Source organism: Vulpes lagopus, chromosome 12, assembly GCF_018345385.1.
Source record: "Vulpes lagopus strain Blue_001 chromosome 12, ASM1834538v1, whole genome shotgun sequence".
In the NCBI taxonomy this organism is placed as follows: domain Eukaryota; kingdom Metazoa; phylum Chordata; class Mammalia; order Carnivora; family Canidae; genus Vulpes; species Vulpes lagopus.
Window position 1 is genome coordinate 2985585 of NC_054835.1, and position 26238 is coordinate 3011822.

Sequence of the window (26238 nt, forward strand, 5' to 3'; positions counted from 1 at the left end):
AGAGAGAGAGAGAGAGAGAGAGAATGAAAGAGAAAAGCATGAGCAGGAGGAGGGGCAGAAGGAGAAGCAGGATCCCCACTGAGCAGGGAACCTAATGCAGGGCTCCATCCCAGGACCCCATGATCATGACCTGAGCCAAAGGCAGATGCTTAAGTGATTGAGCCACCCAGGTGACCCCAAACTCTAACTCTTTATACAGAGATTTTATTTTATTTTATTTTTAAATTTTTTTTAAATTTTTATTTATTTATGATAGTCACACACAGAGAGAGAGAGAGAGAGGAGCAGAGGGAGAAGCAGGCTCCATGCACCAGGAGCCCGATGTGGGATTCGATCCCGGGTCTCCAGGATCGCGCCCTGGGTCAAAGGCAAGCGCCAAACCGCTGCGCCACCCAGGGATCCCTATACAGAGATTTTAAAAATGTCTATACCAACTTTGATGTTAAAACAATTTCCTAGTATTTAGACAGCATTAAAGTGATATGCAAGGGAGGCAAGACACCTGAACATCAACCCTGTTCTGATATCACTCCCTCTGTACTTCATTTTCTCTTCAGTAAAAGGATATCTGGCCAATTTTCTTAATATTCCTATTAGCTTTAAAGTCTTTGAGTTTACAAAAGTTGACAGTTGTATGTTCTAGGGGGAACAAATCATGTCTAACTTGAGGGGTTGTCAAGAGTCTTAGATTTCTTTTTTTCAAGATTTTACCAGGGCACCTGGGTGGTTCAGTTAAGCATCTGTCTGTGGCTCAGGTCATGATCCTAGAGTCCTGGATGGAGTCCTGCGTGGGGCTCTATGATCAGTAGGGAGTCTGCTTCTCCCTCTCCCTCTCCCCTCCAGTAGTGCTCAGTTGCGCTCTCTCAAATAAATAAAATCTTTAAACACACACACACACACACACACACATTTTTATTTATTTATTTGAGGGAGAGAGAGCACAAGAGTGGGTAGAGGGGTTTCACTTTTAAAATATTTTATTTATTTATTTATTTATATTTATTTATTTATATATTTATTTATTTATTTATTTATTTATTTATTTTAGAGACAGAAAGCAAGTATGGGGGCATGAGGAATGAGAGAGGGAGGAGACTACTCCCTACTAAGCAGGGACCACTCCTCCACCCCACCCCTACACAAACAGGACCCAGGGATCACAACCTGAACCTAAGGCAGATGTTTAACTGACTGAGCCACCCAGGCACCCGTGAATTTTGGTTATCTTTTGCATCCACTATTAAAACAATGTCTTCTGGGCAGCCCCAGTGGCTCAGCGGTTTAGCGCCACCTTCAGCCCAGGGTGTGATCCTGGAGACCCAGGATCGAGTCCGACATCAGGCTCCCTTCTTTTTTTTTTTTTTTTTTAAAGATTTTATTTATTTATTCATGAGAGACACAGAGAGATAGAGAGAGAGGCAGAGACACAGGCAGAGGGAGAAGCAGGTTCCATGAAGGGAGCTTGACGTGGACTTGACCTGGGTCTCTAGGATCAGGCCCTGGGCTGAAGGCGGTGCTAAACCACTGAGCTACCCGGGCTGCCCTGAGCCTGCTTCTTCTGCCTGTGTCTCTGTCTCTCTCATGAATAAATAAATAAAATCATAAATAAATAAATAAATAAATAAATGAATGAATGAATGAATGTCTTCTACATATTCAACTCTTGAATGTACAAATAAATGGCCCCTAGGATTGTCCCCTATAAGGAACTAGTGCTGAGATTCCAAGAGTGTGAGTTCTGGAATTAGACAGACCTGGATTTGAATTCCATCTCTACCACTGACTGGGCCAAGTCACATTAAATGCTCTCAGTTCTCTCATCTGCAAAAACGACAATCATAACATTACTTCCCTTATAAGACTGCTATACATAATACCAAGAGAGCACACAACAAACTTCAGCTTAAGAAAAAATAAAAGGCAAACCCTTACCTACAAAATTTTCATAGAAAGACAATGGTCACAAACTACCAATTTAGCTAATTGTACACAGGAATATACAATTCAGCTAAGAAAGCAGTTTGAGACAAAAAATTTCTTTTTAACAAGGGCACAAATATTTCAATGTCCACTCAGGAGGAGAGAAATCAAATTTTTGTTACTTAAACTAAGTGGTAAAATTCTAAATGAGGGCAGCCCGGGTGGCTCAGCGGTTTAGCGCCTCCTTCAGCCCAGGGCCTGATCCTGGAGACCTGGGATCGAGTCCCACATCAGGCTCCCTGCATGGAGCCTGCTTCTCCTTCTGCCTGTGTCTCTGCCTCTCTCTATCTGTGTGTCTCTCATGAATAAATAAAATCTAAAAATAAAATAAAAAATAAAATTCTAAATGAGAGCACATCTGAGCTTAATAAAATTTCAAACTCTTTGGTCTGAAGTTTTCATTAGTCCATATATGCAAGCACAATGACAAATCTTACCCTGGGATAAGTTCTGGGTTAAAACCCCAGATTCAAGGCACCTGGATGGCTCAGTGATTCAGCATCTGCCTTTGGCTGAGGTCGTGATCCCAGGGTCCTGGGATCAAGTACTGCATAGGGTTCACCGCGGGGAGCCTGCTTCTTCCTCTGCCTATGTCACTGCCTCTCTGACTCTCATGAATAAATAAATTAAAAAAAAAAAAAAAGAAGGAAACGGATTCAGAATGTCACAGAGCAGCAAATCATATATTTTTGTTTATGCCAAATATTAGAAAAATTTAATTAAAATATCCATTGAACCAAATTTAGGCCACCATATACTATACCAGCCTGGTCCCTGGAATTATAGACCTTTTAGGAATAGGTTTCACAAGATGATTTATCAAGAATTCATAGTAAATATTCTAAGATATTACATAACATAGAGAATAAAAGATATAGGAAAATAGTCACCAATTAAATTCTGCATATTATCTTTAGATCTACATATTATCATAACTGCGTTTTAAGATTTGAGAGAGAGACAGAGCAGAGCATGCTCCCACACGTGTGTGAACATAGGGAGGGATAGAAAAAGAGGAAGAGAAACTTTAGCAGACTCTTCTTTGAGCTCAGAGGGCCCAGGCAGGGCTCTCTCTTACAACCCTGAGGATCATGACCTAAGCCAAAACCAAGAGTCTGATGCTCAACTGACTGTACCACCCAGGGTTCCCTCATAACTGTGATTTCTAAGAAAATTCCTCAAAATTTCTTTCCAAGTACAAAATATTTCCATGAAGAATTTTTTTTAAGATTTTATTTGTTCATGGGAGACACAGAGAGAGAGAGAGAGAGAGAGACAGGCAGAGAGAGAGAAGCAAGCTCCATGTAGGGAGTCCGATGTGGGACCTGATCTCGGGACTCCAGGATCAGGCCCTGGGCCAAAGGCAGGCACCAAACCGCTAAGCCACCCAGGGATTCCTCCATGAAGAATATTAAAGATCCAATTTAAAATAATTCAGTGGGGAGGGCAGCCCGGGTGACTGAGCGGTTTAGTGCTGCCTTCAGCCCAGGCCTGATCCTGGAGACCCAGGATCGAGTCCCACACCAGGCTCCCTGCATGGAGCCTGCTTCTCCCTCTGCCTGTGTCTCTGGCACTCTTGCGCTCTCGTGCTCTCTGTGTCTCTCATGAATAAATAAAAACTCTTTAAAAAATAATAATAATTCAGGGGGCGCCTGGCTGGCTCAGTAGAGCATGCAATTTTTATTATTTTTTAAAAGAGTTTATTTATTTATTCATGAGAGAGAGAGAGAGAGAGAGAGAGAGAGAGGCAGAGGGAGAAGCAGGCTCCACGCAGGGAGCCCGACGCGGAACTCGATCCCGGGTCTCCAGGATCACGCCCTGGGCCAAAGGCAGGCGCTAAACCACTAAGCTACCAGGGCTGCCCCCCACCTCTTTTTTTTAAATTCATGAAAGATACACAGAGTGGGGCAGAGACACAGGCATAGGGAGAAGTAGGTATACCCCTGCAGGGAGCCTGATGTGGGACTTGATCCCATGACCCCGGGATCACACCCTGAGCCAAAGGCAGATGCTCAATCACTGAAACACCCAGGTGTCCCCCAATTTCTTTTTAAGGTTTATTTATCATCAGGCTCCCTGCTCAGCAGGGTGTCTGCTTCTCCCTCTCTCTCTGCCCCTCACCCAGTGTGTGCTCTCTCCTTTTCAAATAAATACAAAAAAATTTTTTTAAAGATTTATTTATTTATTTATTCATGAGAGACAGAGAGAGGGAGGCAGAGACATAGGCAGAGGGAGAAGCAGGCTCCATACAGGGAGCCCAACACGGGACTTGATCCTGGGTCTCCAGGATCACGCCCTGGGCTGAAAGGCAGGCGCCAAACCCCTGAGCCATACAGGCATCCCAAATACAATCTTTTAAAAACAAACTGCTGGCAGTATCTTTTTTCAAGGTTACTTTTCCAACATTATCTAATTAGTAGTCAAAGGAAGCTTATGATGTTTTGAGATTTATTTCCATAAATACTTTATGTAGGGGTACAAATACCTACAAAGTTACTGTATATTGTACGCCCAACTTCTATAATTCCATAAGAACCAAGAAATACAATGTTTGGAGGAAGACTTGAGTTCCTTAGGATGAAATCCTGTCTCCTAGCAGTTAAAATAACAAATTAAAAAAATCAGAAAAATCCATCTAAGATCTTCTGAATTCTCCTTGAGGATAGAGAAGAAAAAGAGGAAGGGTGAGAAAAGAAGTAAAGGGGAGGAGAAGGGTGCCTAGACAAATAAGGTCTGTAGGACTATGGGTTCAACTTCAAACAAATTTCCTCTCCACAGTTTACTCATTTAGAAAATGAGCACACCATCACCTATGTCAGTGTTTCCCAAAGTGAGGAGATCACTAGAAGATTCTAAGTGGTACAAACAGAAAACATTTTAAAACATTCCAAAGTTGTTTGTTACCTTTTCAATTATTTCAATCCTTCTAATTACATCAGAAAAAAAAAAACAAAAACACCTCAGTTTAGTACTAGTTTGGCCATTGTCTCTCCCATCCTTGCTAATCTCCCTTTTCCAACAAAGGTCTGATTAGAGAGACTTGGGCAAACATCTTAGCTAAAACTTAACATAGTATTACTTTTTACTGTTACCTACTATATATGGCAAATAATTTTCCATTTAGATTAATAAACTTCCTTTTAAAATACATTTTGGGTTGCAAAGTATTTAACTATATAATATTTAAAATACTAAATAAATATAGTAGGAAATAACAAAAATGATGATGATACAAGAAAAACAAAAGTTTGGAAAATATCAGTTTGGTGGAATAGTGGTATAAGTAAATTATTCCCAACTCAGTTAACTCATCTGTAATATGGGATTATCACTACCTATCAACAAAAAGTTGTGGAAAGGAGGGCACTGGGTTGCTCAATGGTTTGACATCTGACTTTGGCTCAGGTCGTAATCCCAGGGTCCTGGGATTGATACTCGCATCAGGCTCCCCATGGAGAGCCTGCTTCTCCCTCTGCATCTCTCTCTTTTCTTTAAGATTGTATTTAATTTATTTATTCATGAGACACACACAGAGAGAGAGAGAGAGAGAGAGAGAGAGAGAGAGAGAAAGGTCAGAGTAGTTATAGTCACTAGTCAAGTTACCAAATGGCCAAATCTCCAAAAAGCCAAATCTCTAAATTTACCAAAAACTTGTTTTAACTATTTATACGGTTTATAACAATGCAAATTAATAGGACAGTTTAATTAGCTTTTAAGTATGTCTGCCAAATTAAGATTGACAGGATAGCAGCATTTTCAATAACGTTCAATTTGTCTCTAACCCAGCTCTCTGCTGCTGTGGCTGCAAAGAACCAGGGCAGAGAGGTCTCCTGCTGGTGGAAAAATAGAGCCTGTCTGGGCTGCAGGTGATGGGGGAAAGAAGGTAACGGAAAAGGGGAGAATAAGGAAAAAATGGTAAGAGCAACTAAGGAGAGGGAGAGTGACAACAAATTGAGTTCAAAAATGAGGTTCAGCAAATTGCTTTTTATTAAATTACATATTGGGCAAATTGGGCATTGGTAAACTAGTTTCAATGACTTGGATTTTGGTGAACTAGCTTGCCTACCCATGAAGTAGATGGTCTTAACCTTACTTATAGATAAGGAAATTGAGAAATGTTAAAGAACTTTCCTAAAGTAGGGACGCCTGGATGGCTCAGTCAGTTAAGCAAGCATCTATCTGCCTTTGGCTCAGGTCATGATCCTAGAGTCCTGAGATTGAGTCCCTAAATGGGGTCCCTGCTGAGCGGGGAGTCTGCTTCTCTCTCTCTCTCTCTCTCTCTCTGTCCCTCCCCCAACTGCTTGGGGGCAATTTCTCATCAATCAATCAATCAATCAAATCTTTAAAAAAAAAAAATAAAATACCTTTAGCCAAATGTTGGAGACCATTTTTCAGGGGTCTCTTGCTTTTCTGCACGCCTTGCATGCAGAGGCACTGACTATCTTTGTTCCAGGACATCTTGTTCTATAGGGAACAGCCTTGAAACACAGAGAGTGTTTCCCTCCAGAGTAGGGAAGGCGTGTTCAGTGCCCATTATAAAAAATTCGGATTCTCTGAGCTTGGGGCTCCATTCCTGAAAAATACCCCAGTCTGTGTGTGCAGGTGCTATCTGGTCTTCACTATGTCACCCTATAGGAACTGGTGCTGGGAGAATCGGCTCAAGAAAATGTAGGTACTCTGGCTGCTATGAGTAATAAAGTCCTTTGTCTCTGACCCAGCAGGCTTGTGTCTTCTGCCAGCATCCATGAAATTGGCTGGCTAACTTGTTAGCTTACAAGTAGGGTGATATCTCAGTCAATTTCACAGTTCTTGATACCAAAAAAGGCAAAATGGATGCTCATATGTTTGGAAGAAATTCTACAAGAAAAGGATACTGTCAAAAGACACCAAAAATCATCTAGTCCATTACAGAAAGGAAGAAAGGAAAACAAGGTGGTTTAGAACACATGCTTTGGATACAGCAAGATGTGGTTCAAATCCCAGCCTCACCAAGCACCGAGCTGGGCATGTTATGAATTGCACAAAGGCGCCTGGCTGGCTGTGGGACTGTGATCCAGCCTGCACAAGCCTATTCAAGCAGGGGACCTGGTGGTAAGTTCAGGGGGGAACCTGCTTCTCCCTCTTCCTCTCCAGCTGTTCTCTCTCTTGCTCATGTGCACATCTGCTCTCTCTCAAATATTTTTAAAACTTTTCTAAAGTAATACAGTCATACTCTAGGTTCTTCACACACTACATCATTTCATTTACCACTAATCTGGTGTTTGGTGATTCTAACATTCTTTCACCACCACTACCCTCCAAATAAAACCCACAAAAGTAGATCAGACAGAATTTAAAGCCAAGTCTAACTCTGAAGCTCATGCTCTAATATATCTACTTACCACTGTATCATAATAATAGTTCACTGAAATCATTTCTAATTGCCAGTGCAGTTTGTCTATCATGCTACACAATACTTACTCTATCCTTTTCTGGAAATATTTCTACCTGCTATTCAGACGCTGAGTGGCAGTGCTGCCAGACTAAGTTGGAATAATTTCTGCCAAAAGTCAAAAGATCTTATTAGCCAGACATCATTTTTCATATGATTTTAGAACAAATAACTGCAATTGCTTGAGAATCCCCATTACCATACCTAGAGATCCCAGACTGGCAACACCTGCTTTAAATTATCTTGGGTCTCTCTGTCTCTTTCCCCTCTCTCTCTCTCTCACACACACACATACACACACACACAAGTATACAATTTTATGATCAATTATTTTGATCAAGGTGTACGCTAGTCTCATTAAATAAATGTAAAAACCAAAATAATCCTTAGATCTGTAAGATCTATATAAGACATTAGTGCTTGCTCAAACTATTTGCCTTACAAATGGACTCTTCAGGGATTTATGATGCTGGGAGACATGTCTTATCTCACCAATTACACATAAAACTTGACTTAACAGTGACAATTTCAAGTCTCTTTCTATCAATAAGATAGGAGAGTTCAAGGTTATCTAAGCATTTAAAAATGCATTCTGCCTTTTTTGGTAAACAGAACAATTCTTTATTCATAGATCTTATGATATGACCTATTATATAAAGCATTTTTAAAATAGTATTTTTTACTTTTACACTGCCTCAGTATAATCAGAAACTTTTATTTTATTTATCTTTTTTATGATAGTCACAGAGAGAGAGAGAGAGAGAGAGAGAGAGAGAGGCAGAGACATAGGCAGAGGGAGAAGCAGGCTCCATGCACCGGGAGCCCGACGTGGGATTCGATCCCGGGTCTCCAGGATCGCGCCCTGGGCCAAAGGCAGGCGCCAAACCGCTGCACTACCCAGGGATCCCTAATCAGAAACTTTTACTAACGAAGTTCCCACTCCTGTAAAATATTTTAAGAACCAATTATGCTGTTACTTTTATTTTTTTTAATTTTTATTTATTTATGATAGTCACACAGAGAAAGAGAGAGGCAGAGACACAGGCAGAGGGAGTAGCAGGCTCCATGCACCGAGAGCCCGACGTGGGATTCGATGCCGGGTCTCCAGGATCGCGCCCTGGGCCAGAGGCAGGCTCCAAACCACTGCACCACCCAGGGATCCCTATGCTGTTACTTTTAAAAAGCATTAAACATTTGTTCCAATTTTCCATTACGTTCAAACATTTCTTTGATATTAGGATGGGGGTTACAGATTTTCTAAAAATCTGAATATCACAAACTAACGGTCTGAAAAATACCACCGTATCTTTAACCTTTTCAAGTACACATTTTTAAATTCTCAACAAAAAGATGACAAACTTAATTTTTCTTTTAGTCCATTCCAGCCTTCTTTTTTGCACTTTAATAATGCCTATTATTTCTGATCTTCAATGTACATCATCCAAGGCTACCTTTAATGTTTTTAGCAAATAGAATGTGATTCTTCCTAATCTCTTTTGAAATCAACAAAAGCTATAAATTTAACTTCATACAGCTTTTTGTAATTCAGTTAGATTCAAGGTCATCACAAGGTTTTTAATTACTAACCAGGACTTTAGGAGGTTTGCAAATGGTATAGTTAAGGGAAAGAGCAGCTGGCTTATTCTCTTTCTTATTAAAGAGCATTATAAAAACTGTCTTGGCAAATTGCAAGTTCTCTGACCACCAGTGGTGAGAACAAAGAAGAAGAGCAAATGATCTTCAAACATTTGCTTAATCCTTAATCAACATAAACTTAACAAATTACTGTAAGACTCTTTAATTTTAGCAAGTACAATGTATGCTTTAATTCAAAATCTGTAGATAGCCAGCCTCCCAGAATGTTACTATTTCCATTCTGAAACCAGCCCTGTTAAAAACTGCCAATGCCTTTCAAATTAGCACAAGATTTTGCTCTTTTTCACTATCAAACTCTATGCAAGATCAGGATAAAAGCCACTGAAGAACCCAGGAGGATTATGCAGATTTCTAAAGGAATCCAAGTTTAACTTCTTTCCATGTATTTAATTTCTAACCAAATTCAGTTGTAAGTTTCTGAATATATTGAGGAGGTGATATTGTTGTATTTGAAGAAAAAGAGAGAAAGAGAGAGACATGCACACACCCTAATCCATCCTCCTGAGATTTTTAGAGGCAACCAGCGAAGGCTCCAAAGTGTCTTTGCCACCCATTCCCTAATAATCTATAAGAGAAAGAAGGTAGCCTCAGAAGGGTCCCTAAACACTTGTCTGATGAGGCTGAAGATACTGGAGTGGGGGGTGGAAAGCAATGTGCATGGGAGGGAGGCCTGGTGCCAGAAATCTAAAAGATTCAGGGGACGAAAGGCATTGGGAAGGACTTTATCTCTCTCTAAAAAATGAGAAGAGAATAGCCTATCACAGTATCTCAATTCTATCTTGAGCACCAGACATTTAAAAAAAAAAAAAAAAAAGTACTGCAAACAGACCTAGGTATCTCAGTGTAAATTAAACTGGTTGTTAAAGAAGGTACAACAAGATAGATACTTCTAAAAATCTATCCCTCCAAAATAAGCCAAATTAAAAAGAGCACAAAATGGTTCAGGCAGTATCATTACAAAGTAAGAAATGTCCATCAATTAAAAACAATGGGCTGTGATATACTATTAACAGTTTTAAATAAATTCATGTTGAAGGAGTAAAGTTTACAACATGAGAAAAAAGCTTACAATTAAACAAGAAGCATAAAACATAATGGCATCTACTGTATGATTACAACAAGCAAAAAACAAGGATTTGAAGACAGTTTCAGAGAAAAATAAGAAAATGTTAATGAAAACTGCTTGGACACAAGATTAATATAGGTTATTTTCCCCCCACTTTCTGTATTTTCTACAATGATCATGCATTTCTAATTTAAAAACATATTCCAGGGCAGCTCACATTAAGTATCTAACAGCCATAGGCAATTCAAGCACACAGTTCAGGGATCACGCCACTTAAAATCTAAATACAAGATACAGCTAAATCCCTCCTGCTTTTATTTATATGCAAGCACTTCCAACTGTGTTCCCCAGGATGTGTCCCTCAGACAACACTCTAAAGTTGCTTTCCAAATGAGGTACTAGAAACACTGGGTATTCTCCAGCCAGGAGCCCCATCTATGCTCCTTAAACTAGCACTGAAGAATAAATCTACAGTATTTCACATACTTTGTATTATCCATGTGTGCTTGGTAATAGTTTCTTATTAATGGAACACACTGTATAGAAAGCAAACTCACGTTGAAATATTTGGAAAGGCTCAAAACAGACAAAATTTTATCTGCAAATGTTAAATGCATTTCTTCATCACAGTAGTACTTTTGGCTAGCTCTGGATTCTGGCCAGCCCAATTATCTTTCAGATTTGATTTGGCAGCAAGAGAATATTTTTGTGTGTGTGGGAAAGTAATTGTAATTTCCCACATTAGGTGATTAAGTTCTCTCCTCTAAAAGGCTGATTGGTTTCCTGATGCCAGTAAAATGATTGATGAATATTTCAACTGCAGCTCTCCTGCTTACCGCTCCCCCCATTTTTCCCCTTCCCCCATGCATTGCTGCCCCTTTCCTGCTGGGTTCCCTTTTTAAGAATCTACAGCATTTAAGGAGGTTTTGCAATTTTCCTTAATGAATCCAAGTTCTCAAATGCAGGGCATTTAATCTTAAGAGGATAGGACTCTTCCCAATGCTGAATGAGTTTTGCAGATAAAAATCCCTTTACAAGCAATAAGGGAAATTAGCTATAGGTTTGACTCAATGAATGAAATTGTACTTACCAAAAAAGTGCAGCATGGAAGGGTTATAAATGGAGAAAAAAGTGATCATTTTAAAAAGAAAAAAAAGTCTACCAAAAGTCTAATTTCAAGTTTACATTACAAATTATAGCATTAGAGCTTTAATTGTAAATAGATTAAGAAATTGTAAATTTCTAAAATTTAAAATTTTTTAGAAATTGTAAATTTCTATAAAAGTACACACAGAATGGAATTTGCACATAAATTATGTGATCCTACAGACTTTATATCAGCCAGGTGTCCTAAAATCAAAACAGGGAAACAGAGTGTGTATGATAAATACAAATGTTGAGGGATGATTGAACAGTATCTGAAATCCAAATGATGCCAGAGAATCTGTGCTGTGTAATAGCTATTTGCTTTAGGCAGGGCTTCCTAAATTGCAACTTCCTGTTTTACCCAATTCATTCCCTAATAAAGCTGGAAAATCCCTTCAGGGATTATCTAATTTATAATTCAGCTCCTTCATTTTACAAGTGACATATAAACAGGACTTCATAACAGAATTAGAATCAGAACCCAGACAAAACCCAGGCCTTATTAACTAGTTCCTGGGTGTCAAAACTCCCCAAATAATATGGTTGCTTGGCCTTTTCTCTCAAGTCCTTTCCTACTCAGACTATACTGTTACCATAATCTATTAACCCACACTGCCACATTTTTCTCACTATACCTCTCTTTGCTAGAAAATCACTTTCTATATTTTACAAGCTTTGGACAACTGGCTCTTATACTACCAATTTCAAAAAGTTACATCAACCTTCTTGATTTGGTTCTCCTCTCCTCCGTAAAGCTAACTTTTGTGTGGCAGAATTAAAAACGGTAAAAAAGGACAAAGCCACCTTTCCTAAACTGAATTCCCCAGTACAGTCAAACAGCCAGGAGTTATTGGTCATCTCATCTTAATTTGGTGCATCTAGTCACTGTAGCTACAAGGAAAGCCACATCTCCAAACAGAAACTACATTCTGGTTGGAGGGCCCATCAAACCTTCGATTTAGCTTTTAACACACTTCTTGACTTAGATATTGGCTCCAGTTTTCCCAAGTGACTGAGAAGCACATTCTCTTCCCATATGTTTTGTAGACTTTCTCTGAATACCAACAAAGGACTCAGACTCAAAGATCTCTGATAAAATCAAGACTCAGATTCCTGACCTGACTGTTCTTTCATTCATTCATTCATTCAACATTCATAAAACAGCAATTCCTTGTGCTTAGTCTTGAGGACACAGATGCAAGATAGGTTATCCCTGCCCTGGGTAGCTCAAAAACTTTTCTTTCCTTAGTACTCTTTAGGGCCACCAAGGATTGTCCCTGACTCCACAGAATTGTTCTCTGGTTGGCTTATTAAAGCCAACATAAGAGAATGAAAAAAGTCACTTGGAATTCTAAAAGTGGATCTTGTGACTATCTACAGAAAGCTGAATTCTGGGCCTCCACAACTATAAATGGCCTGGATTTGCAAGTGTGTGCTTTGCGAAAGCCATTTTGCTTGGTACTTTATAGACCTTAATCACTAATAACCCTACAATTTCAAAAACGTTAAGTATAGAGGTTGGGAAGAATTAAATCTAGGGAACAATTATTTACAATGTTACTAACTATAAAATTTGGGGTTGAACCTCTCTGGGTTTTAGTTTTCATACTTGCAAAATGGAGAGGATAGCAGAACACCTAATTCGTAGAGTTATGAGGATAAACTAAGTTAATACATGTAAGGCGCTTAGAATATTATATGTTAGCCGCTATAATTAAATGAGAACACCAAAGTTCAGAGAAGTCAAGTGACAAAGTCACATAGCTGTGATCTTTGTTTTGCCACACTCCAGAGTCCATGCTCTTTCCCTCTCACACCATCTAACCAAAACCCTTCCTCCCTGACAGAAACTACTACTGCCACTTCCAAAAAACAAAGCCCTCTAAATAGGTATCAGTGGGGGGTTTCCCCCAGGTGGTTTATTATCCTGCTAAAAAGCGATTTTGGAGGAAGGACTGTAAGGCTAGGGAGGAAGTCTCCTGACAGGTTAGATTTTTATAGCAAGAATATGGAAGAAAAAATAATCTGCCTCAGTTATTAATTTTAGTAATTAAAACAACTCAATTGATGGATTTAAAAATTTCATCTGAAACTTGAAATATTAATAGGAAAAAGGAAAGACTTGTATCTTCTTATAATAAAGCTGCAACCCCCACAGAATACAAAAATGCTTTAAATGATATTTTACATGAAACTCCAAGAACATCAAATTACAGAGCTCTTTAAGGAAATAAGCCCAAATATCTCACTGATCTTTCATCACCCACCAAGTTTCATCTTAAGATCTGATCCAGTAATTCCTTATTGTTATTCACATTGTTATGTGACATTTCTTCTGCCAGCAAGCTCACTACAGAATGAGTTCTACCTAGCAACTACCCTTAGGAGTAAATCCCTAATTCTTTAACAACACAGTAATTGACTTACACTAAAATGTTACTCACACTAGGAAAGGGTATTCATTGAGAAGAGGAGATGTTTTATATAGGCTTTATTACCACCTCCCTCAGTGAAAACCAGGTTAAAAGGCAAACCAATCTACAAAATGACATTGCCAAAATCTCAACTTTAAGAGACTCAACAAAAGCCAAACTTGTCTGAAAGCAAACAAGCAAGCTACTCCTGCAAGTTTTAAAAAGATAGGATCTTCTAAAATCTCATATAAGTATTCCTTTATTTTTACAGGAAGGACTCCTATTAAATATTTTTGTGTTATAAAACTTATTTCCACAATTATAAATCTCCCCTTAGTGAGGAAACAGGTTCTGTTGGAAAATTTCTACCACAAGATAATTAACAGTTAAGTAACAGGTTTCATGTAAGAGGTAACAAAACCCTTATCAGAGAACTCAGTGAGGGTGAACTATGACACACTTCATTTAGTCTCAAGCAACGAAAACCTAAAATGATATGAACTCTTTCATTTTTCCCCCCTCTGTAGTCCCTTTATGGAGGAGAAATAAGAAAGAAGGAAAGACAGAAAGACGAAACAACCCAAAGTAACAAAGTACTAACAATAGGATCTTATGGGGTCATCATTTTCTTCCATCTTAAATTCATTTACACATAGTTTTGGTCTGAGTGATTATCATGACCTGAGCCAAAGGCAACCACTGAGCCACCCAGGTGTCCCAAAAATATCTATTCATTTAAAGTAACAATAAACCTATCATGTTATATAGATAACATGTTTTTATGAAAAACAAACTTTTTTTTTTTTTATGATAGTCAGAGAGAGGGGGGGGGGGCAGAGACACAGGCAGAGGGAGAAGCAGGCTCCATGCACCGGGAGCCCGATATGGGATTCGATCCCGGGTCTCCAGGATCGCGCCCTGGGCCAAAGGCAGGCGCCAAACTGCTGCGCCACCCAGGGATCCCGAAAAACAAACTTTTTAACAACAACAAAAACTGGTGAGAAGAAGAGTGTTGTTTTATACTTTTTTGGTACTCTCTAACATCTGGCTTAATCCTGGCAGCTAGATTCTCCTGTATGTGTCTGCATTCAGTACAACATGTTAAGCCGTTTTGGCTGAAGTATAGGCAGAAAATCTGGCCTGATTTATAACTGGAAAAGGAAGAAGTATCTACTTGTTAAAATTTGTGTATTTTGATAATTCACCAAAACTTAGTAAGTGGTAGTTTCTTAAAAAGGTTAGTTCAGTGTGAGGGGTGCCTGGGTGGTACAGTCAATTAAACAACTGACCCTTGGTTTTGGCTCAGATCAAGATCTTAGGATCATGAAATCGAGCCCCACATCTGGCTCCACGTGGAGTCTGCTTAAGACACTCTCCCTCTCAGGGTGCCTGGGTGTCTCTCAGTGGGTTAAGTGTCTGCCTTCAGCTCAGGTCATGATCCCAGGGTCCTGGGTTTGAGCCTTGCATTGGGCTCCCTGCTTGGCAGGGAACCTGCTTTTCTCTCTCCTTCTGCTGCTACCCCTGCTTGTGCTCTCTTGCTCTGTCAAATAAATAAAATCTAAAAAAAACAAAAACAAAAAAACCTCTTCCTCTCCCTCTCCCTCTGCCCCCGCCCCCACCTCATCCCACCCCTCACCTGCACTGTAAAACTAATATTAAAAAAGTCAGTTCAGGGGATCCCTGGGTGGCTCAGCAATTTAGCACCTGCCTCTGGCCCAGGGCATGATCCTGGAGTCCAGGGATCGAGTCCCACCATCAGGCTCCCTGCGTGGAACCTGGTTCTCCCCCTCTGCCCGTCTCTCTGCCTCTCTCTCTCTCTGTGCCTTTCATGAATAAATAAAGTCTTTAAAAAAAAAAGTTAGTTCAATGCAAAATATAAAACCATATCAATGAACTTGTGTATTCTGTCACAATAAAATCCATTGGTCTGATAATTTGATAGATCCTTTTACCCACGCAGAATTTTGTTAACATCACACACCAACGAAGGAAAATATTCCTTCACTGACATATGAACTTCAAAATGTTAGCATATTTCATCACACAGTATCAATGAAAAATCAAACTTGTTAATAGTGATACTTCTCTTCATCAGAAAAGGCCTTTAAAAAAAAAAAAGAAAGAAAAGAAAAGGCCTTAAGTATTGGGTAGCTGTCAAGCTCAAAGTGACAAGGGCAAGTTTTCCAAAATTCTAATTGTCCTCTGAAAGCTCAAATTTTACTCATCAGCAACAAACAAATACTGTCAGTTTTCCTTGATGTAACTAGCTCATGTTCATTTTCAAAAAAATGGACTGCCAAATACCTAAGTCCCAATAAACCATAGTTTGTCAATTGTTCTTTCAAGTGAAAATGATGTTCCATGAAAAAAAGCAGCTAATACTTCAGCTTACAACATAATTGCACAAGTCCTTTGCCTTATTTTTTTTTTTTTAAGATTTTATTTATTCATGAGAGACACAGAGAAAGAGAGAGAGGCAGAGACAGAAGCAGGCTCCATGTAGGGAGCCTAATGTGGGATCCATCCTAGAACCCCAGGATCACACCCTGGGCCAAATGCAGGTGCTAAACCGCTGAGTCACCCAGGGATCCCCAGCATTTTGCCTTAAAACGAGTATTCTATTTTGGTATGCAGCAGAAATTCTTTGTGTGTACTTGCCTACTTGCAATTTCCTCAAATATAATATCAAAAACATGTACTCAAGGGCTGAGATTTAATGGAATTAATCATTTTTACCCCTTCATCAAAGTCAGACAGGTCAAATGGCTTTTAAAAAAATATTAAGTGCATGAAGGTGACAAATACAATGACTACTAGCACAGTTTGGTGCCTTGATTCTTCTAAAGTGCGAACGGTTTGTACCCATTGTCGTATTCTGCAACATCAGTACAAATGTCAACATGGTGAAAAAGGCAAACAATGCCAATGTTACAATAAAAATAGTTTTCACCTCAAGACTCTCCTGAAAGGGTCTTAGGGATTCTCCCAGAAGTTCTTGAACCACACTTTGAAAATCACTGGTTTAGATAATATAGTAAAAAAACAGAGTTAAGGACCCAATGAATAGGAAGAAATTAAGTCTGAAACAATCCAGAAATGAATGACCAACAAATGATGAATGATAGAAAATAATACAATCCGGGATCCCTGGGTGGCGCAGCGGTTTGGCACCTGCCTTTGGCCCAGGGCGCGATCCTGGAGACCCGGGATCAAATCCCACATCGGGCTCCCGGTGCATGGAGCCTGCTTCTACCTCTACCTGTGTCTCTGCCTCTCTCTCTCTCTCTCTGTGTGACTATCATAAATAAATAAAAAATTTAAAAAAAAAGAAAATAATACAATCCAACTAAGTACTATTTCATTAATGACTTATAAATTTTAAAGGCAAGAGATAAAGCCAAATAAAAAATGTATATGACTTCATAGAAGTGTTGTGTCCTCTTTCTTTTGTTAGGTAAAAAACTAAACTGAATAGTTAACTGTTATACAAAGAACCCTGCATTTTATTTATTTTTAAAGATTTATTTATTTATTCATGATAGACAAAGAGGCGGGGGGGGGGGGCGGGCACAGGCAGAGGGAGAAGCAGGCTCCATGCCCGGAGCCCGACTCCGGACTCGATCCTGGGACTCCAGAATCGCGCCCTGGGCCAAAGCAAAGGCAGGCGCCAAACCGCTGAGCCACCTAGGGATCCCCAAGAACACTGCATTTTATAAGAAGTTAACAAAAATGGTTAAGACTGGATTTTTAATCCTTCCAGGATGACACAGCTTCAAGATTGAAATGAGTGCGTGAGTTACATAAAATTAGTTTTTTGAATGAAAACTATATTTAGGTTAAGACAGTTCCCTTGTCCTTCATTTTGGCACAGATTTGTTATTGAACTGTTTCCTCAGTCTTAAACTATAGGGTAATACCTCTGTTTCCTTTGAATTCAAAGGAAATAAAGGTGGTTTAAAATTTGATTAATCATATCCTTTTTCAATGTTTTTAAAGAAGGAAATTAACACAGAAATTCTGATACTTATAAAGATAGACTGGAAAAGCAAGCAGAACCCACTCATAGACCTCTGAAATGCTTTATAGACAGATCTAGAATCCCATGATACTATGAAATGTAAGAAGTTGCAAACAAAAGCTGAGAAGACTAGCTACCTCTTCCACATGAAGAATTTAGTTGTGATACTTCTCTCAAAATTATGACTGAATATCATTTTAAATGAATTATAAATTTTCTTATGCAAATAGCTGTTCAAGCAATTATCTATGGTTAATACATCTTGCTAATACTACAGCTACAGTTCCAATGTGCTTATTTTTCAAACAATGCCCTCTATCATTATTAACAACTTCTTTTTATAACTGCCCTTTGACAAAGTCACCATTCTGGTTCCAACCACCCACAGAGTAGATCTTCAAATCAAATACTCAGATTTGTTTCTGGAGTAGATTACATGTTGCTGCCTAGGGAATTGGGTTTTGGAAACATTACACTTGCCAGCTGACTTATCAACAGTGCCCACAGAATGGACACCAATTTAAGGCAAAAATCTCTCCAGAAAATAGAAAAATATGCTACTACTGCCATCTGTGGTTTATGCTTGAATAGCTTCTGTGGCATAAACAATTGAAGGGTGTACAGTTTGCAATTAAGATCCAAAGACCTCATTATTTGAATATATTTTTTAAGTTAACTCTTAATGTAACAAACTGTAGAGTTTATTTAGCGTATGACATAAGAATTTGGGATTCTCTATTTGAACTTATTCTATAATACTGATGGAGAAACTACAAACTACCTTAAATGAAAATTTTTCCCTTGCATCAAGGCTCATTTTTCCCAAACACTCATTCCTAAAGAAATTCAAAACACTTGACTGTCTTCTGTGAATTTATAATTAGGATAATTTCTCTTGTGAAATAGTGACTATCAACACTAAAACAACTCCAAAATTTTTAAAGAAATGTATTTTTAATGAATTTTCTACTTAGACATGAGAGTTTGCTCCATTCAAGACAAATTTTCAAGGTTCAATTATCCCCATAATTTTTTCAAGAACAAAAATTCAGAAATGCAAGTGAAGCCTGAAAGTAGACTATTTTCACAACTTATTTTCTCTCAGATTGCATTTTCACTTGACAACCACTGTAGCTTAGGGATCAAAAGATTTGGTGCAGCTGGGGGTGGGGGAAAAAAGCAATTCAGCTCCCCAGCAGCCAGCTGAGGAAATCCTGGTTCTCTCCCCAACCAAATCACTGTTAATCAAAATTACGGGGTTACATAGTAAAGTTTTATTTAAATAAACAGAACTAGCAAAAAATTATTGTTTTCTCGAGAAGCTGTTCTACACAGACTGCTATTTAACGGCAGGTAATAAAGGAAGGATGAAATAATTCAGAAATATTTTATTCTTTCAAACAAAATTAGTTCTAAACCACACTGAAAAGCAGGTTAGACATCTCACAATGGTTTTCTTCTAATTTTCCACTATCCGTAGTCTAACAGCCTTCTTTTTTGTAAAGACAAGCTGTGTTGGAAAACAAGCAATAAATACCAGCCTTGATTCTAGTAATAATGTATATATCAAAGTTACACCAGATTTTTTTTCTAAGGTTAAGCTCAGATGAATCCAAAACTTTGGCTGTAACAGGGGCTCAACACCTTAAAATCAATTACCTGCTCAGCACTTCTTGCCGACTTTTAATAATTCTGATATTTCTGAACTCTAGTTATCAAAGGCATCAGTAAACCCATAAGAAATTACCTAAGCCAGGAAAAAGCCGACCTTAAGAATACAAAAGTTTGAAACAAAAAAGTTTTAAAAGTTCCAAACAAAACACTTTCTGTTACAAAATCTTGGTTTTGGAAATACGCTCAAAGAACTGCAAAGAATTAGGTGTTTGTATGGGCATATTCAGCAGCTACCTTCTGTTAAAATTGTTTCAAGGATTTTTTTTTTTTTGCAGAAATGCAAATTTTGTTTAACGGTTGATTCAGAACTTTTTCTGTGACCTTTTTCACATATAAGGTGATTGGTTCACACAAAATAAGGCATTTTTATTGCACTACTTTAAAAGAATAGATTTGACCAAAAATGTAGAATTTATTCTTAAAAGGCATCTTTACAAATTTAACTTCCAACCTAATTATATACATGAAATAAGTAACTGAAACAAAGTGTCCTTTAACTTGGCTATAACACAAAAGTAAATACAAGAACCAAAAATTATGACAAGGCCCCAAGACCTAAATGAGCTTGTTGAACACGAAGTCTCCTGATATGGAAGGAGCTATCCCTGGCTTTTGAAATTCTGAAGCCAGAGGTTGTGATCTCAAGACAATTCATCAACGGACTAAATTGTTCAGCACAAACCAATAAATATCTACCTAATTATAAAAACAAAATGCTAGTGTCTTAATACAAGATGAACACACACAGTCCCGGGCCCCCAAACACACAAACATTCATTACTAATTTAAGGCAGCTTGCACAACAAGCACTACAATACTTTTATACTACAAGTGGTATAAACAATTTCTTTATCAATAACACAGTAGCAGTTGGCATTTCTAACCCCTATTCTCTGCTAACCTAAAATTATTTTACTCTAAAGCTTATTTTTTTACCTTTGCCCCCACCACCTCAGGAGAAAGTGGAAAAAATGAGAAACCAAGAAATTATGAATAAAATATGGAAATGCACGATTTGGGAATAGTTTAGGAAATCTACTAGCAGTTTTTTTTTTTTCATTAGCTCCCCTTCTTCCTCCCCACTGAACTTCCTTTCACATGCTAACACAGACACATGCATCCACACACCTTTTTGCTATGGAATTCAGAATAACAAGATTATGAAGCATGTCACAACCATATTTTCATTACAAGGAACAGAAATGCTCACAAAGATTTTGGTGGATAGTGAAACGAGATCAGAAATGCCATCTCACACCTCTGCTGCTCAAAATCACCAGTGAATCAGTTCATTGTTGCCTTTCAGTGTTCTTTGGAGGTTGTGGAACTTACTAAAAAATACCTGTGTGCCATTTGTATACACAACAGTACCCCAGTATGCTTTTTTTTATTTCAATGAAAGTAGAAAATTCTGAGGGGATTCAGAATTAACTTTTAAAGTCACAGAACTAAAAATAAAATAAAAAAATAAAGTCACAGAACTGAAAAGTTATTGTAATCGAAAATATCATATTTTCAGGGATAAACATTTGCATGACACAGTCATGCAGGAAAAAGGCTTCAAGTTATTTAGCGAATTTCTCCCCATTTCCTCTAAAGTATAGTTACATAAAACATGCTTTTAATTACTAATAATGGCTTATAACCTTTCTTCTACTTAAAATATCTAAAAGACTACTACTTCATTCTGTTAAAATACAACAAATGTAAGCCAGCATATACTTCCTCAAATCATTCATCTTCCTTTAAAACCCCAAAAAGCAAGCAGTCCTCTATTATGACTAAATGAGTTCGTGTTTGTTATGAAAACCTACAGCAACAACTCAAAATATCTAGCACAGCCAGCACATGAAATTCCTGAAAGAGTATGGTGCATCAAAAACAACTACTTGCAACTAAAAACATCTACAAGACTGTAAATTTGACATCAATGCCGTTTCTGGCAGGAAAACATTTCTAAAATTCCACCTCCAGTTAATTTCATCATGACACAAACCAAAAGACTTCCTATATCTAGATAGCTATCTATTGCAAATATTTCATACAAAATGGGTATCAGTCTTTGGATAAAAAGTCAGGAGAATTCATTTTCTCTGCTTAGAACTTAAGCAGTCTCATTTACTTTTGGAGAAAAATATTACTAAGTATAAAAGGTGGGGGGGAAGTCCCCACCATTCCAAAGGTAAACTTTCTTTTAACTTTTTCTATTTTGGTAATTCTCCTGTGATAAATCGTAAAACAGTATACAATACTCGTTTTTATACTGAAAAAATAAGACATCCCACAACAGTCTAATGTTTCCTGTATTTTCTTTTAAGCCCATCAAACTGCCCAAAGTCCCACTGTGTTTTCAACAAAAACGAAATATTTGTTGCACTAAAATGGACTGATGTAAAATATTAACGCCACCTTGGCCTAAATGGAATGTTCGATAACATTCTTTTAAATGGTTTTGACCAATTGAGGAAATGAGACTATGAATAGGAAATTTGACTAAGAGTTAAAATTACCATTGAGTTCTTTAAAATGTACTAATGAATAATTAATAGCAAATGCAGTTCCTAGGCTTCCCTTACAACATTCTCAAATAGAATTGAAAGTAAATGTCTGCAGTAAAATCGATCATCTACAGGTTATGCACAGGTGCTATAGGAAGTACACACATCCAAAAAAAAAAAAAAGGAAGTACACACATGTAGAAAGACATTATGAAAATACATGTACTTAATATGGTCTATAAAATAGACGCAGGTTGGGTAAAAAAAATCAGCGTAAATATTGGATCAGGATTTACAACGTTCATACATCAATATAAAACAAATCTTTACTTAAAAAGCTTTAAAAGTCAAAAGCATTAAAGAAATCCTTTGTTCCTATGATACTGTCTTCTACCCTCAATGGATTCCAGCCTCCTCCTTTGTGACACGGGAATTTTATTGATCTCAAACATGTTCACATTCAGAAATTATTCTCCAAAGACATCCCACGGGACTGCCAGCCACCTAGATACCACACAGCACATACATCTTGAAAAAGGACAAGGGCTTTTAAAACATACCACTATTTGGTCAGCAACATCAAGTGAAGTTAACCAGGCTCTCTTCTAAACAGACTTTTCCCCTAACTGGTAAAAATACCGGATCTACTGAATTGACAGTAAATGTCTGATGAGTTTATAAGTACAAGGAGGCGCAGATTTACCCCCAGATCTCTCCCCTTCTGTAACTCTTCACTCAACTGAGCGCCTAAATGACCTATTTTCAGGTTATTTTCCTCACACCTGCCAGGTCACTGTCCTGATTGAGAAACTTCTTGCTGAAGCAATTAATTTTTAGTGCCTCCTAACTGTCCTGGGTGTTTGCATTCAATTTGAAATCTGTTACTTGTTAGACACTGTTCCGTCCTAGATCTTTCAGAGAATTGCGAGTTTATGGCGCAGAGAGGGGAGGAGGCGCGGATCTCCGAGAGCCTGCCCTTTATTCGGAAATGAGATGTGAAAGGTGGAAGGCAGGGCAAATAAATAAATAAATCGGGTTTGCAGCCGGAGCGTTTGCCTGCCGGTGCGAGCACCCTTTGTAATGCAGGCCTCCCGGGGCTATCGCCTGCGCTAATTGCTCCAGGGCGCTTTCCAAGTTCAAAAGTTCACCTTTTACGACCTCACAAAAGCTCCTTACACGTTACCAATAAAAACATTCCGCGGCAAACACCGAGGGGGAAAATATCAAACAGATACAAATAAAACACTCCGCAGAGGGAGGGAGCCGGAGGGGGGTGGGGGGAGGCGGGCGAGTTCGCCCGGAGGAACCCGAGGACTTGGCCGGACGTGGGGGAAGGGGGAGACTGGAGAGGAAGGGCCCGGCCAGGTGAGGAATTCTCTGCGCCGGAGTCCGGGAAAGGGAAGGGGAGAGCTGAGCTTGGGCGGGCACGGACCGGTACGGGCCGGAGGGAGAAAGGAAACAGGCAGGTGTCCAGGGGGCCAGGTCGGGCCAGAGATGTGAGCCAGCAGAAAAGGGGGTTTGAGCACCGGCGGAGGCAGGAGCAGAGGAATGGGGTGTGAAGCAGGCACCGAGAAGTCCGAAAAGGAAGCGTTAAGCCGGGAGCTAACGAACTAGGGGTCGGGGCAGAGGTGGAGGCTCGCGGTGTTCACGGGGGCGGGGGGGGGGGGTGGCATGGGAGGCGCGGGACTAGAGAGGAGCAGGAAAGGAGCTCCAAAAAGGTGAGGGCACAGAGAGCGACGGGGACGAGGGTGTGGCGTCCGCAGAGGGAGGGAGCACCCGCGTGGGAGGGCGCCGAGGTGACGGGGGGAGGGGAGAGCGCCGAAGGGACCCTCCGAGAGGAGAAAGGGGACGCTGTGAGCACACGGGACCGAGGAGGAGAAGCCCCCACTGACGGGACGCGAGGGGGGGGGCGGGAAGGGTCCGCGCTGAGGGGACCCAGAGGAAGGGGAGGGCTCGGCGCTGAGGGGACCTGGGGGGAGGGAGGAAGATTCGCGCACAGGGGACGGGGGGGAGGGGAGGCCAGTACTGAGGGGACACGGGGGGAGGAGGAAACGAAGGTTCGGGTTGAAGGAACCGGGCAGGGGGACGGTCCGTGCTGAGGGGAACCGGGAAGGAGGCGGGAGGGTCCACATGTAGGAGGACGGGGAGGAGAGGGTCCGCGCTGAGGGAACCGGGGTGAAGGTCCACGCTGAGGACACCCAGAGCCGTTACGGCTTCCCAGAGAGTCGGCTGAGAAACAGGGGAGCCCCCGGGGCAAGAGACAGGCAGTCGGTTCTTCCTGGACCCGGGCTCCGCACGCCCCTCACCCACCGTTGCGCGGCGGCGGAGGGAGCGCGGCGGGCGGCTCCAGGAACCCCGCCGAGCCCCCGCCGCCTCCCCCTCCGCTAGGCGGCCGTTCGTCCCGCTCCATGCGGTGGTGCTCAGGGCCCGCGCTCGGTTCGCTGCTCCGCCATGACCGGCGCCCTCGTCCTAATCGTCGCCGTCGTCCGCCGGGGGAGAGGAGGCTGTCAGGGGCCGGCGGGCTCCCGGCCGCGGCGCTCTCTGGGCCCCGAGCCGCCCGGCTCCGCGCCCCTCCGCGCCGCGCCCCCTCAGCACTGGCCAGCTCCCTCCCCCGACGTCACGCGCCGCTGCCACGCACCGGCCTGAGGGGCACGCTGGGAATTGAAGTGCACCTGGCGAGGCTCGCCACGCGGGACCCCACCAACTGAAGGGGTGAGAGATGGATAAGCAGCCCTAAGAAGTGAAGGCCAAGGCCTGTCAGTGTCACAAGCCGTGATAAAAACTTCTGGTGAAATTTAAAGAATTTGACAAATCAGGGCCCTCTCTTTATTTGATTTTTCCAATATCAAAGTTCCCTACGAATCCCGTATCCCCCCCCACCCAGATAATGAGTCTTTCCTAGGGGCGGACCGCGAAGGAGCTGGGTGAGCACGTGCAGTGAAGCCCAGCCCTGTGGGCGGGGCCGAGGGGGCAGAGTTTGGGGATATTCACGAGGGACTTCCTCCGCGACTTCGGGACAAATTGGACCAGAGATTAAAGGGCTGGGGTTTAACTCCAGGTGACTGCGTTCGTATGCAAATGGAATCTATAAAACTCTGATTCCCGGGGTACTCTTAAAAGCCTTTTACCTCCGGGTGGGCGGGAAAGACTACGGTTTCTCTTCCTCCTCTTTCATTTCCCCTGCCCAACGGAATGGCAAAGCTCCAGGCCATTGATGCCTTTTTTTTTTTTTTTTTAAGATTTTATTTATTTATTCATGACAGACACAGGCAGAGGGAGAAGCAGGCGCGATGCAGAGAGCCCCACGCGGGACTCGATTCGGGGTCTCCAGGATCACACCCTGGGCTGAAGGCGGCGCCAAACCGCGGGGCCACCGGGGCTGCCCCCATTGATGCCTTTAAAGAAACTCGGACGCTTGACTGTTAGTCTCAGGAAACCTTCCGCTTGAGAAGCTCCTTGCCCAGCCTTATTCGCCCTCCCTTCTCCTCGGTTACCCTAAAAATGTAAAATGGGGTTAGAATAGGGACGAGGGTTCAAATGGAAGATCACAAGCCCCACCCACCCCCGCCGGTATCCCCGCCTCAGTTTCCCCAGACCAAAATGCCGGATTTTGCGGTCCCCTGCTCTCGGCTGAGCCGTACCTCCTGCAGTCACCAGGTGGCGCGCAGCCACCAGCTTCTAGGCTTGCCCGGGTGTCCGCCCTCGGCGACCCTCTCAGTGAAGGACTCAACGTGGCTGCCGCCCCGGGTATAACTCAGACCTACCTGGCCTGCTTGAAGACAAAAACAAGAACTCTGGTGCTTTGCCCGCCTCTACTCTGCGGAGTCATGCCACAGTTCCCTCATGGCTGCCCTTTCCTCACCACCCCCCTATCCCGCCCTAGCAATCCATTGGTTCCTCTGTCATTCCTTGCTTAATTTTTAAAAAATCCTTATCCTGGGTAGCCCTGGTGGCTCAGTGATTAAGCGCGGCCTTGAGCCCAGGGCGTGATCCTGGAGACCGAGGATCAAGTCCCACGTCGGGTTCCCTGTATGGAGCCTGCTTCTCCCTCTGCCTGTGTCTCTGCCTCTCTCTCTCCTCCGCTGTGTCTGTCATGAATAAATAAATAAAATCTTTTAAAAAATAAAATAAAAATAAATAAAAATCCTTTTCCTGGCATTTACACACCTGCCTTGTCTGACTCCACACATTTCTCATCACATCCCATCTCTCACCTGCTACACAGGATATTTTGCAAAGCTTCCTTGCACTTTGAAGGTGGCTGTTCTTACCAACATTGATTAATCTGTATCATATATTTCATCTGTGCTGGCCATTTCCTGGGAGATTTAAGTTAACACTGTGTTGCCTAAATC

The 26238-nt window shown here is 41.0% G+C and overlaps 1 protein-coding gene across 3 annotated transcripts in view; it reads right to left on the reverse strand.

Annotated features, from left to right (window-relative positions):
* The window catches only part of NR6A1 (nuclear receptor subfamily 6 group A member 1), a 225035-nt gene extending 199951 nt beyond the window's left edge, over positions 1 to 25084 (reverse strand). For all 3 annotated transcript variants that reach the window (XM_041725639.1, XM_041725637.1, XM_041725636.1), the window contains exon 1: positions 24194 to 25084. In XM_041725639.1, the coding sequence (XP_041581573.1) occupies positions 24194 to 24293 (100 nt within the window). In that variant the 5' untranslated portion in view covers positions 24294 to 25084. The remainder of the gene's footprint in view (positions 1 to 24193) is intronic.
* Between the last annotated feature and the right edge of the window lie 1154 nt (positions 25085 to 26238).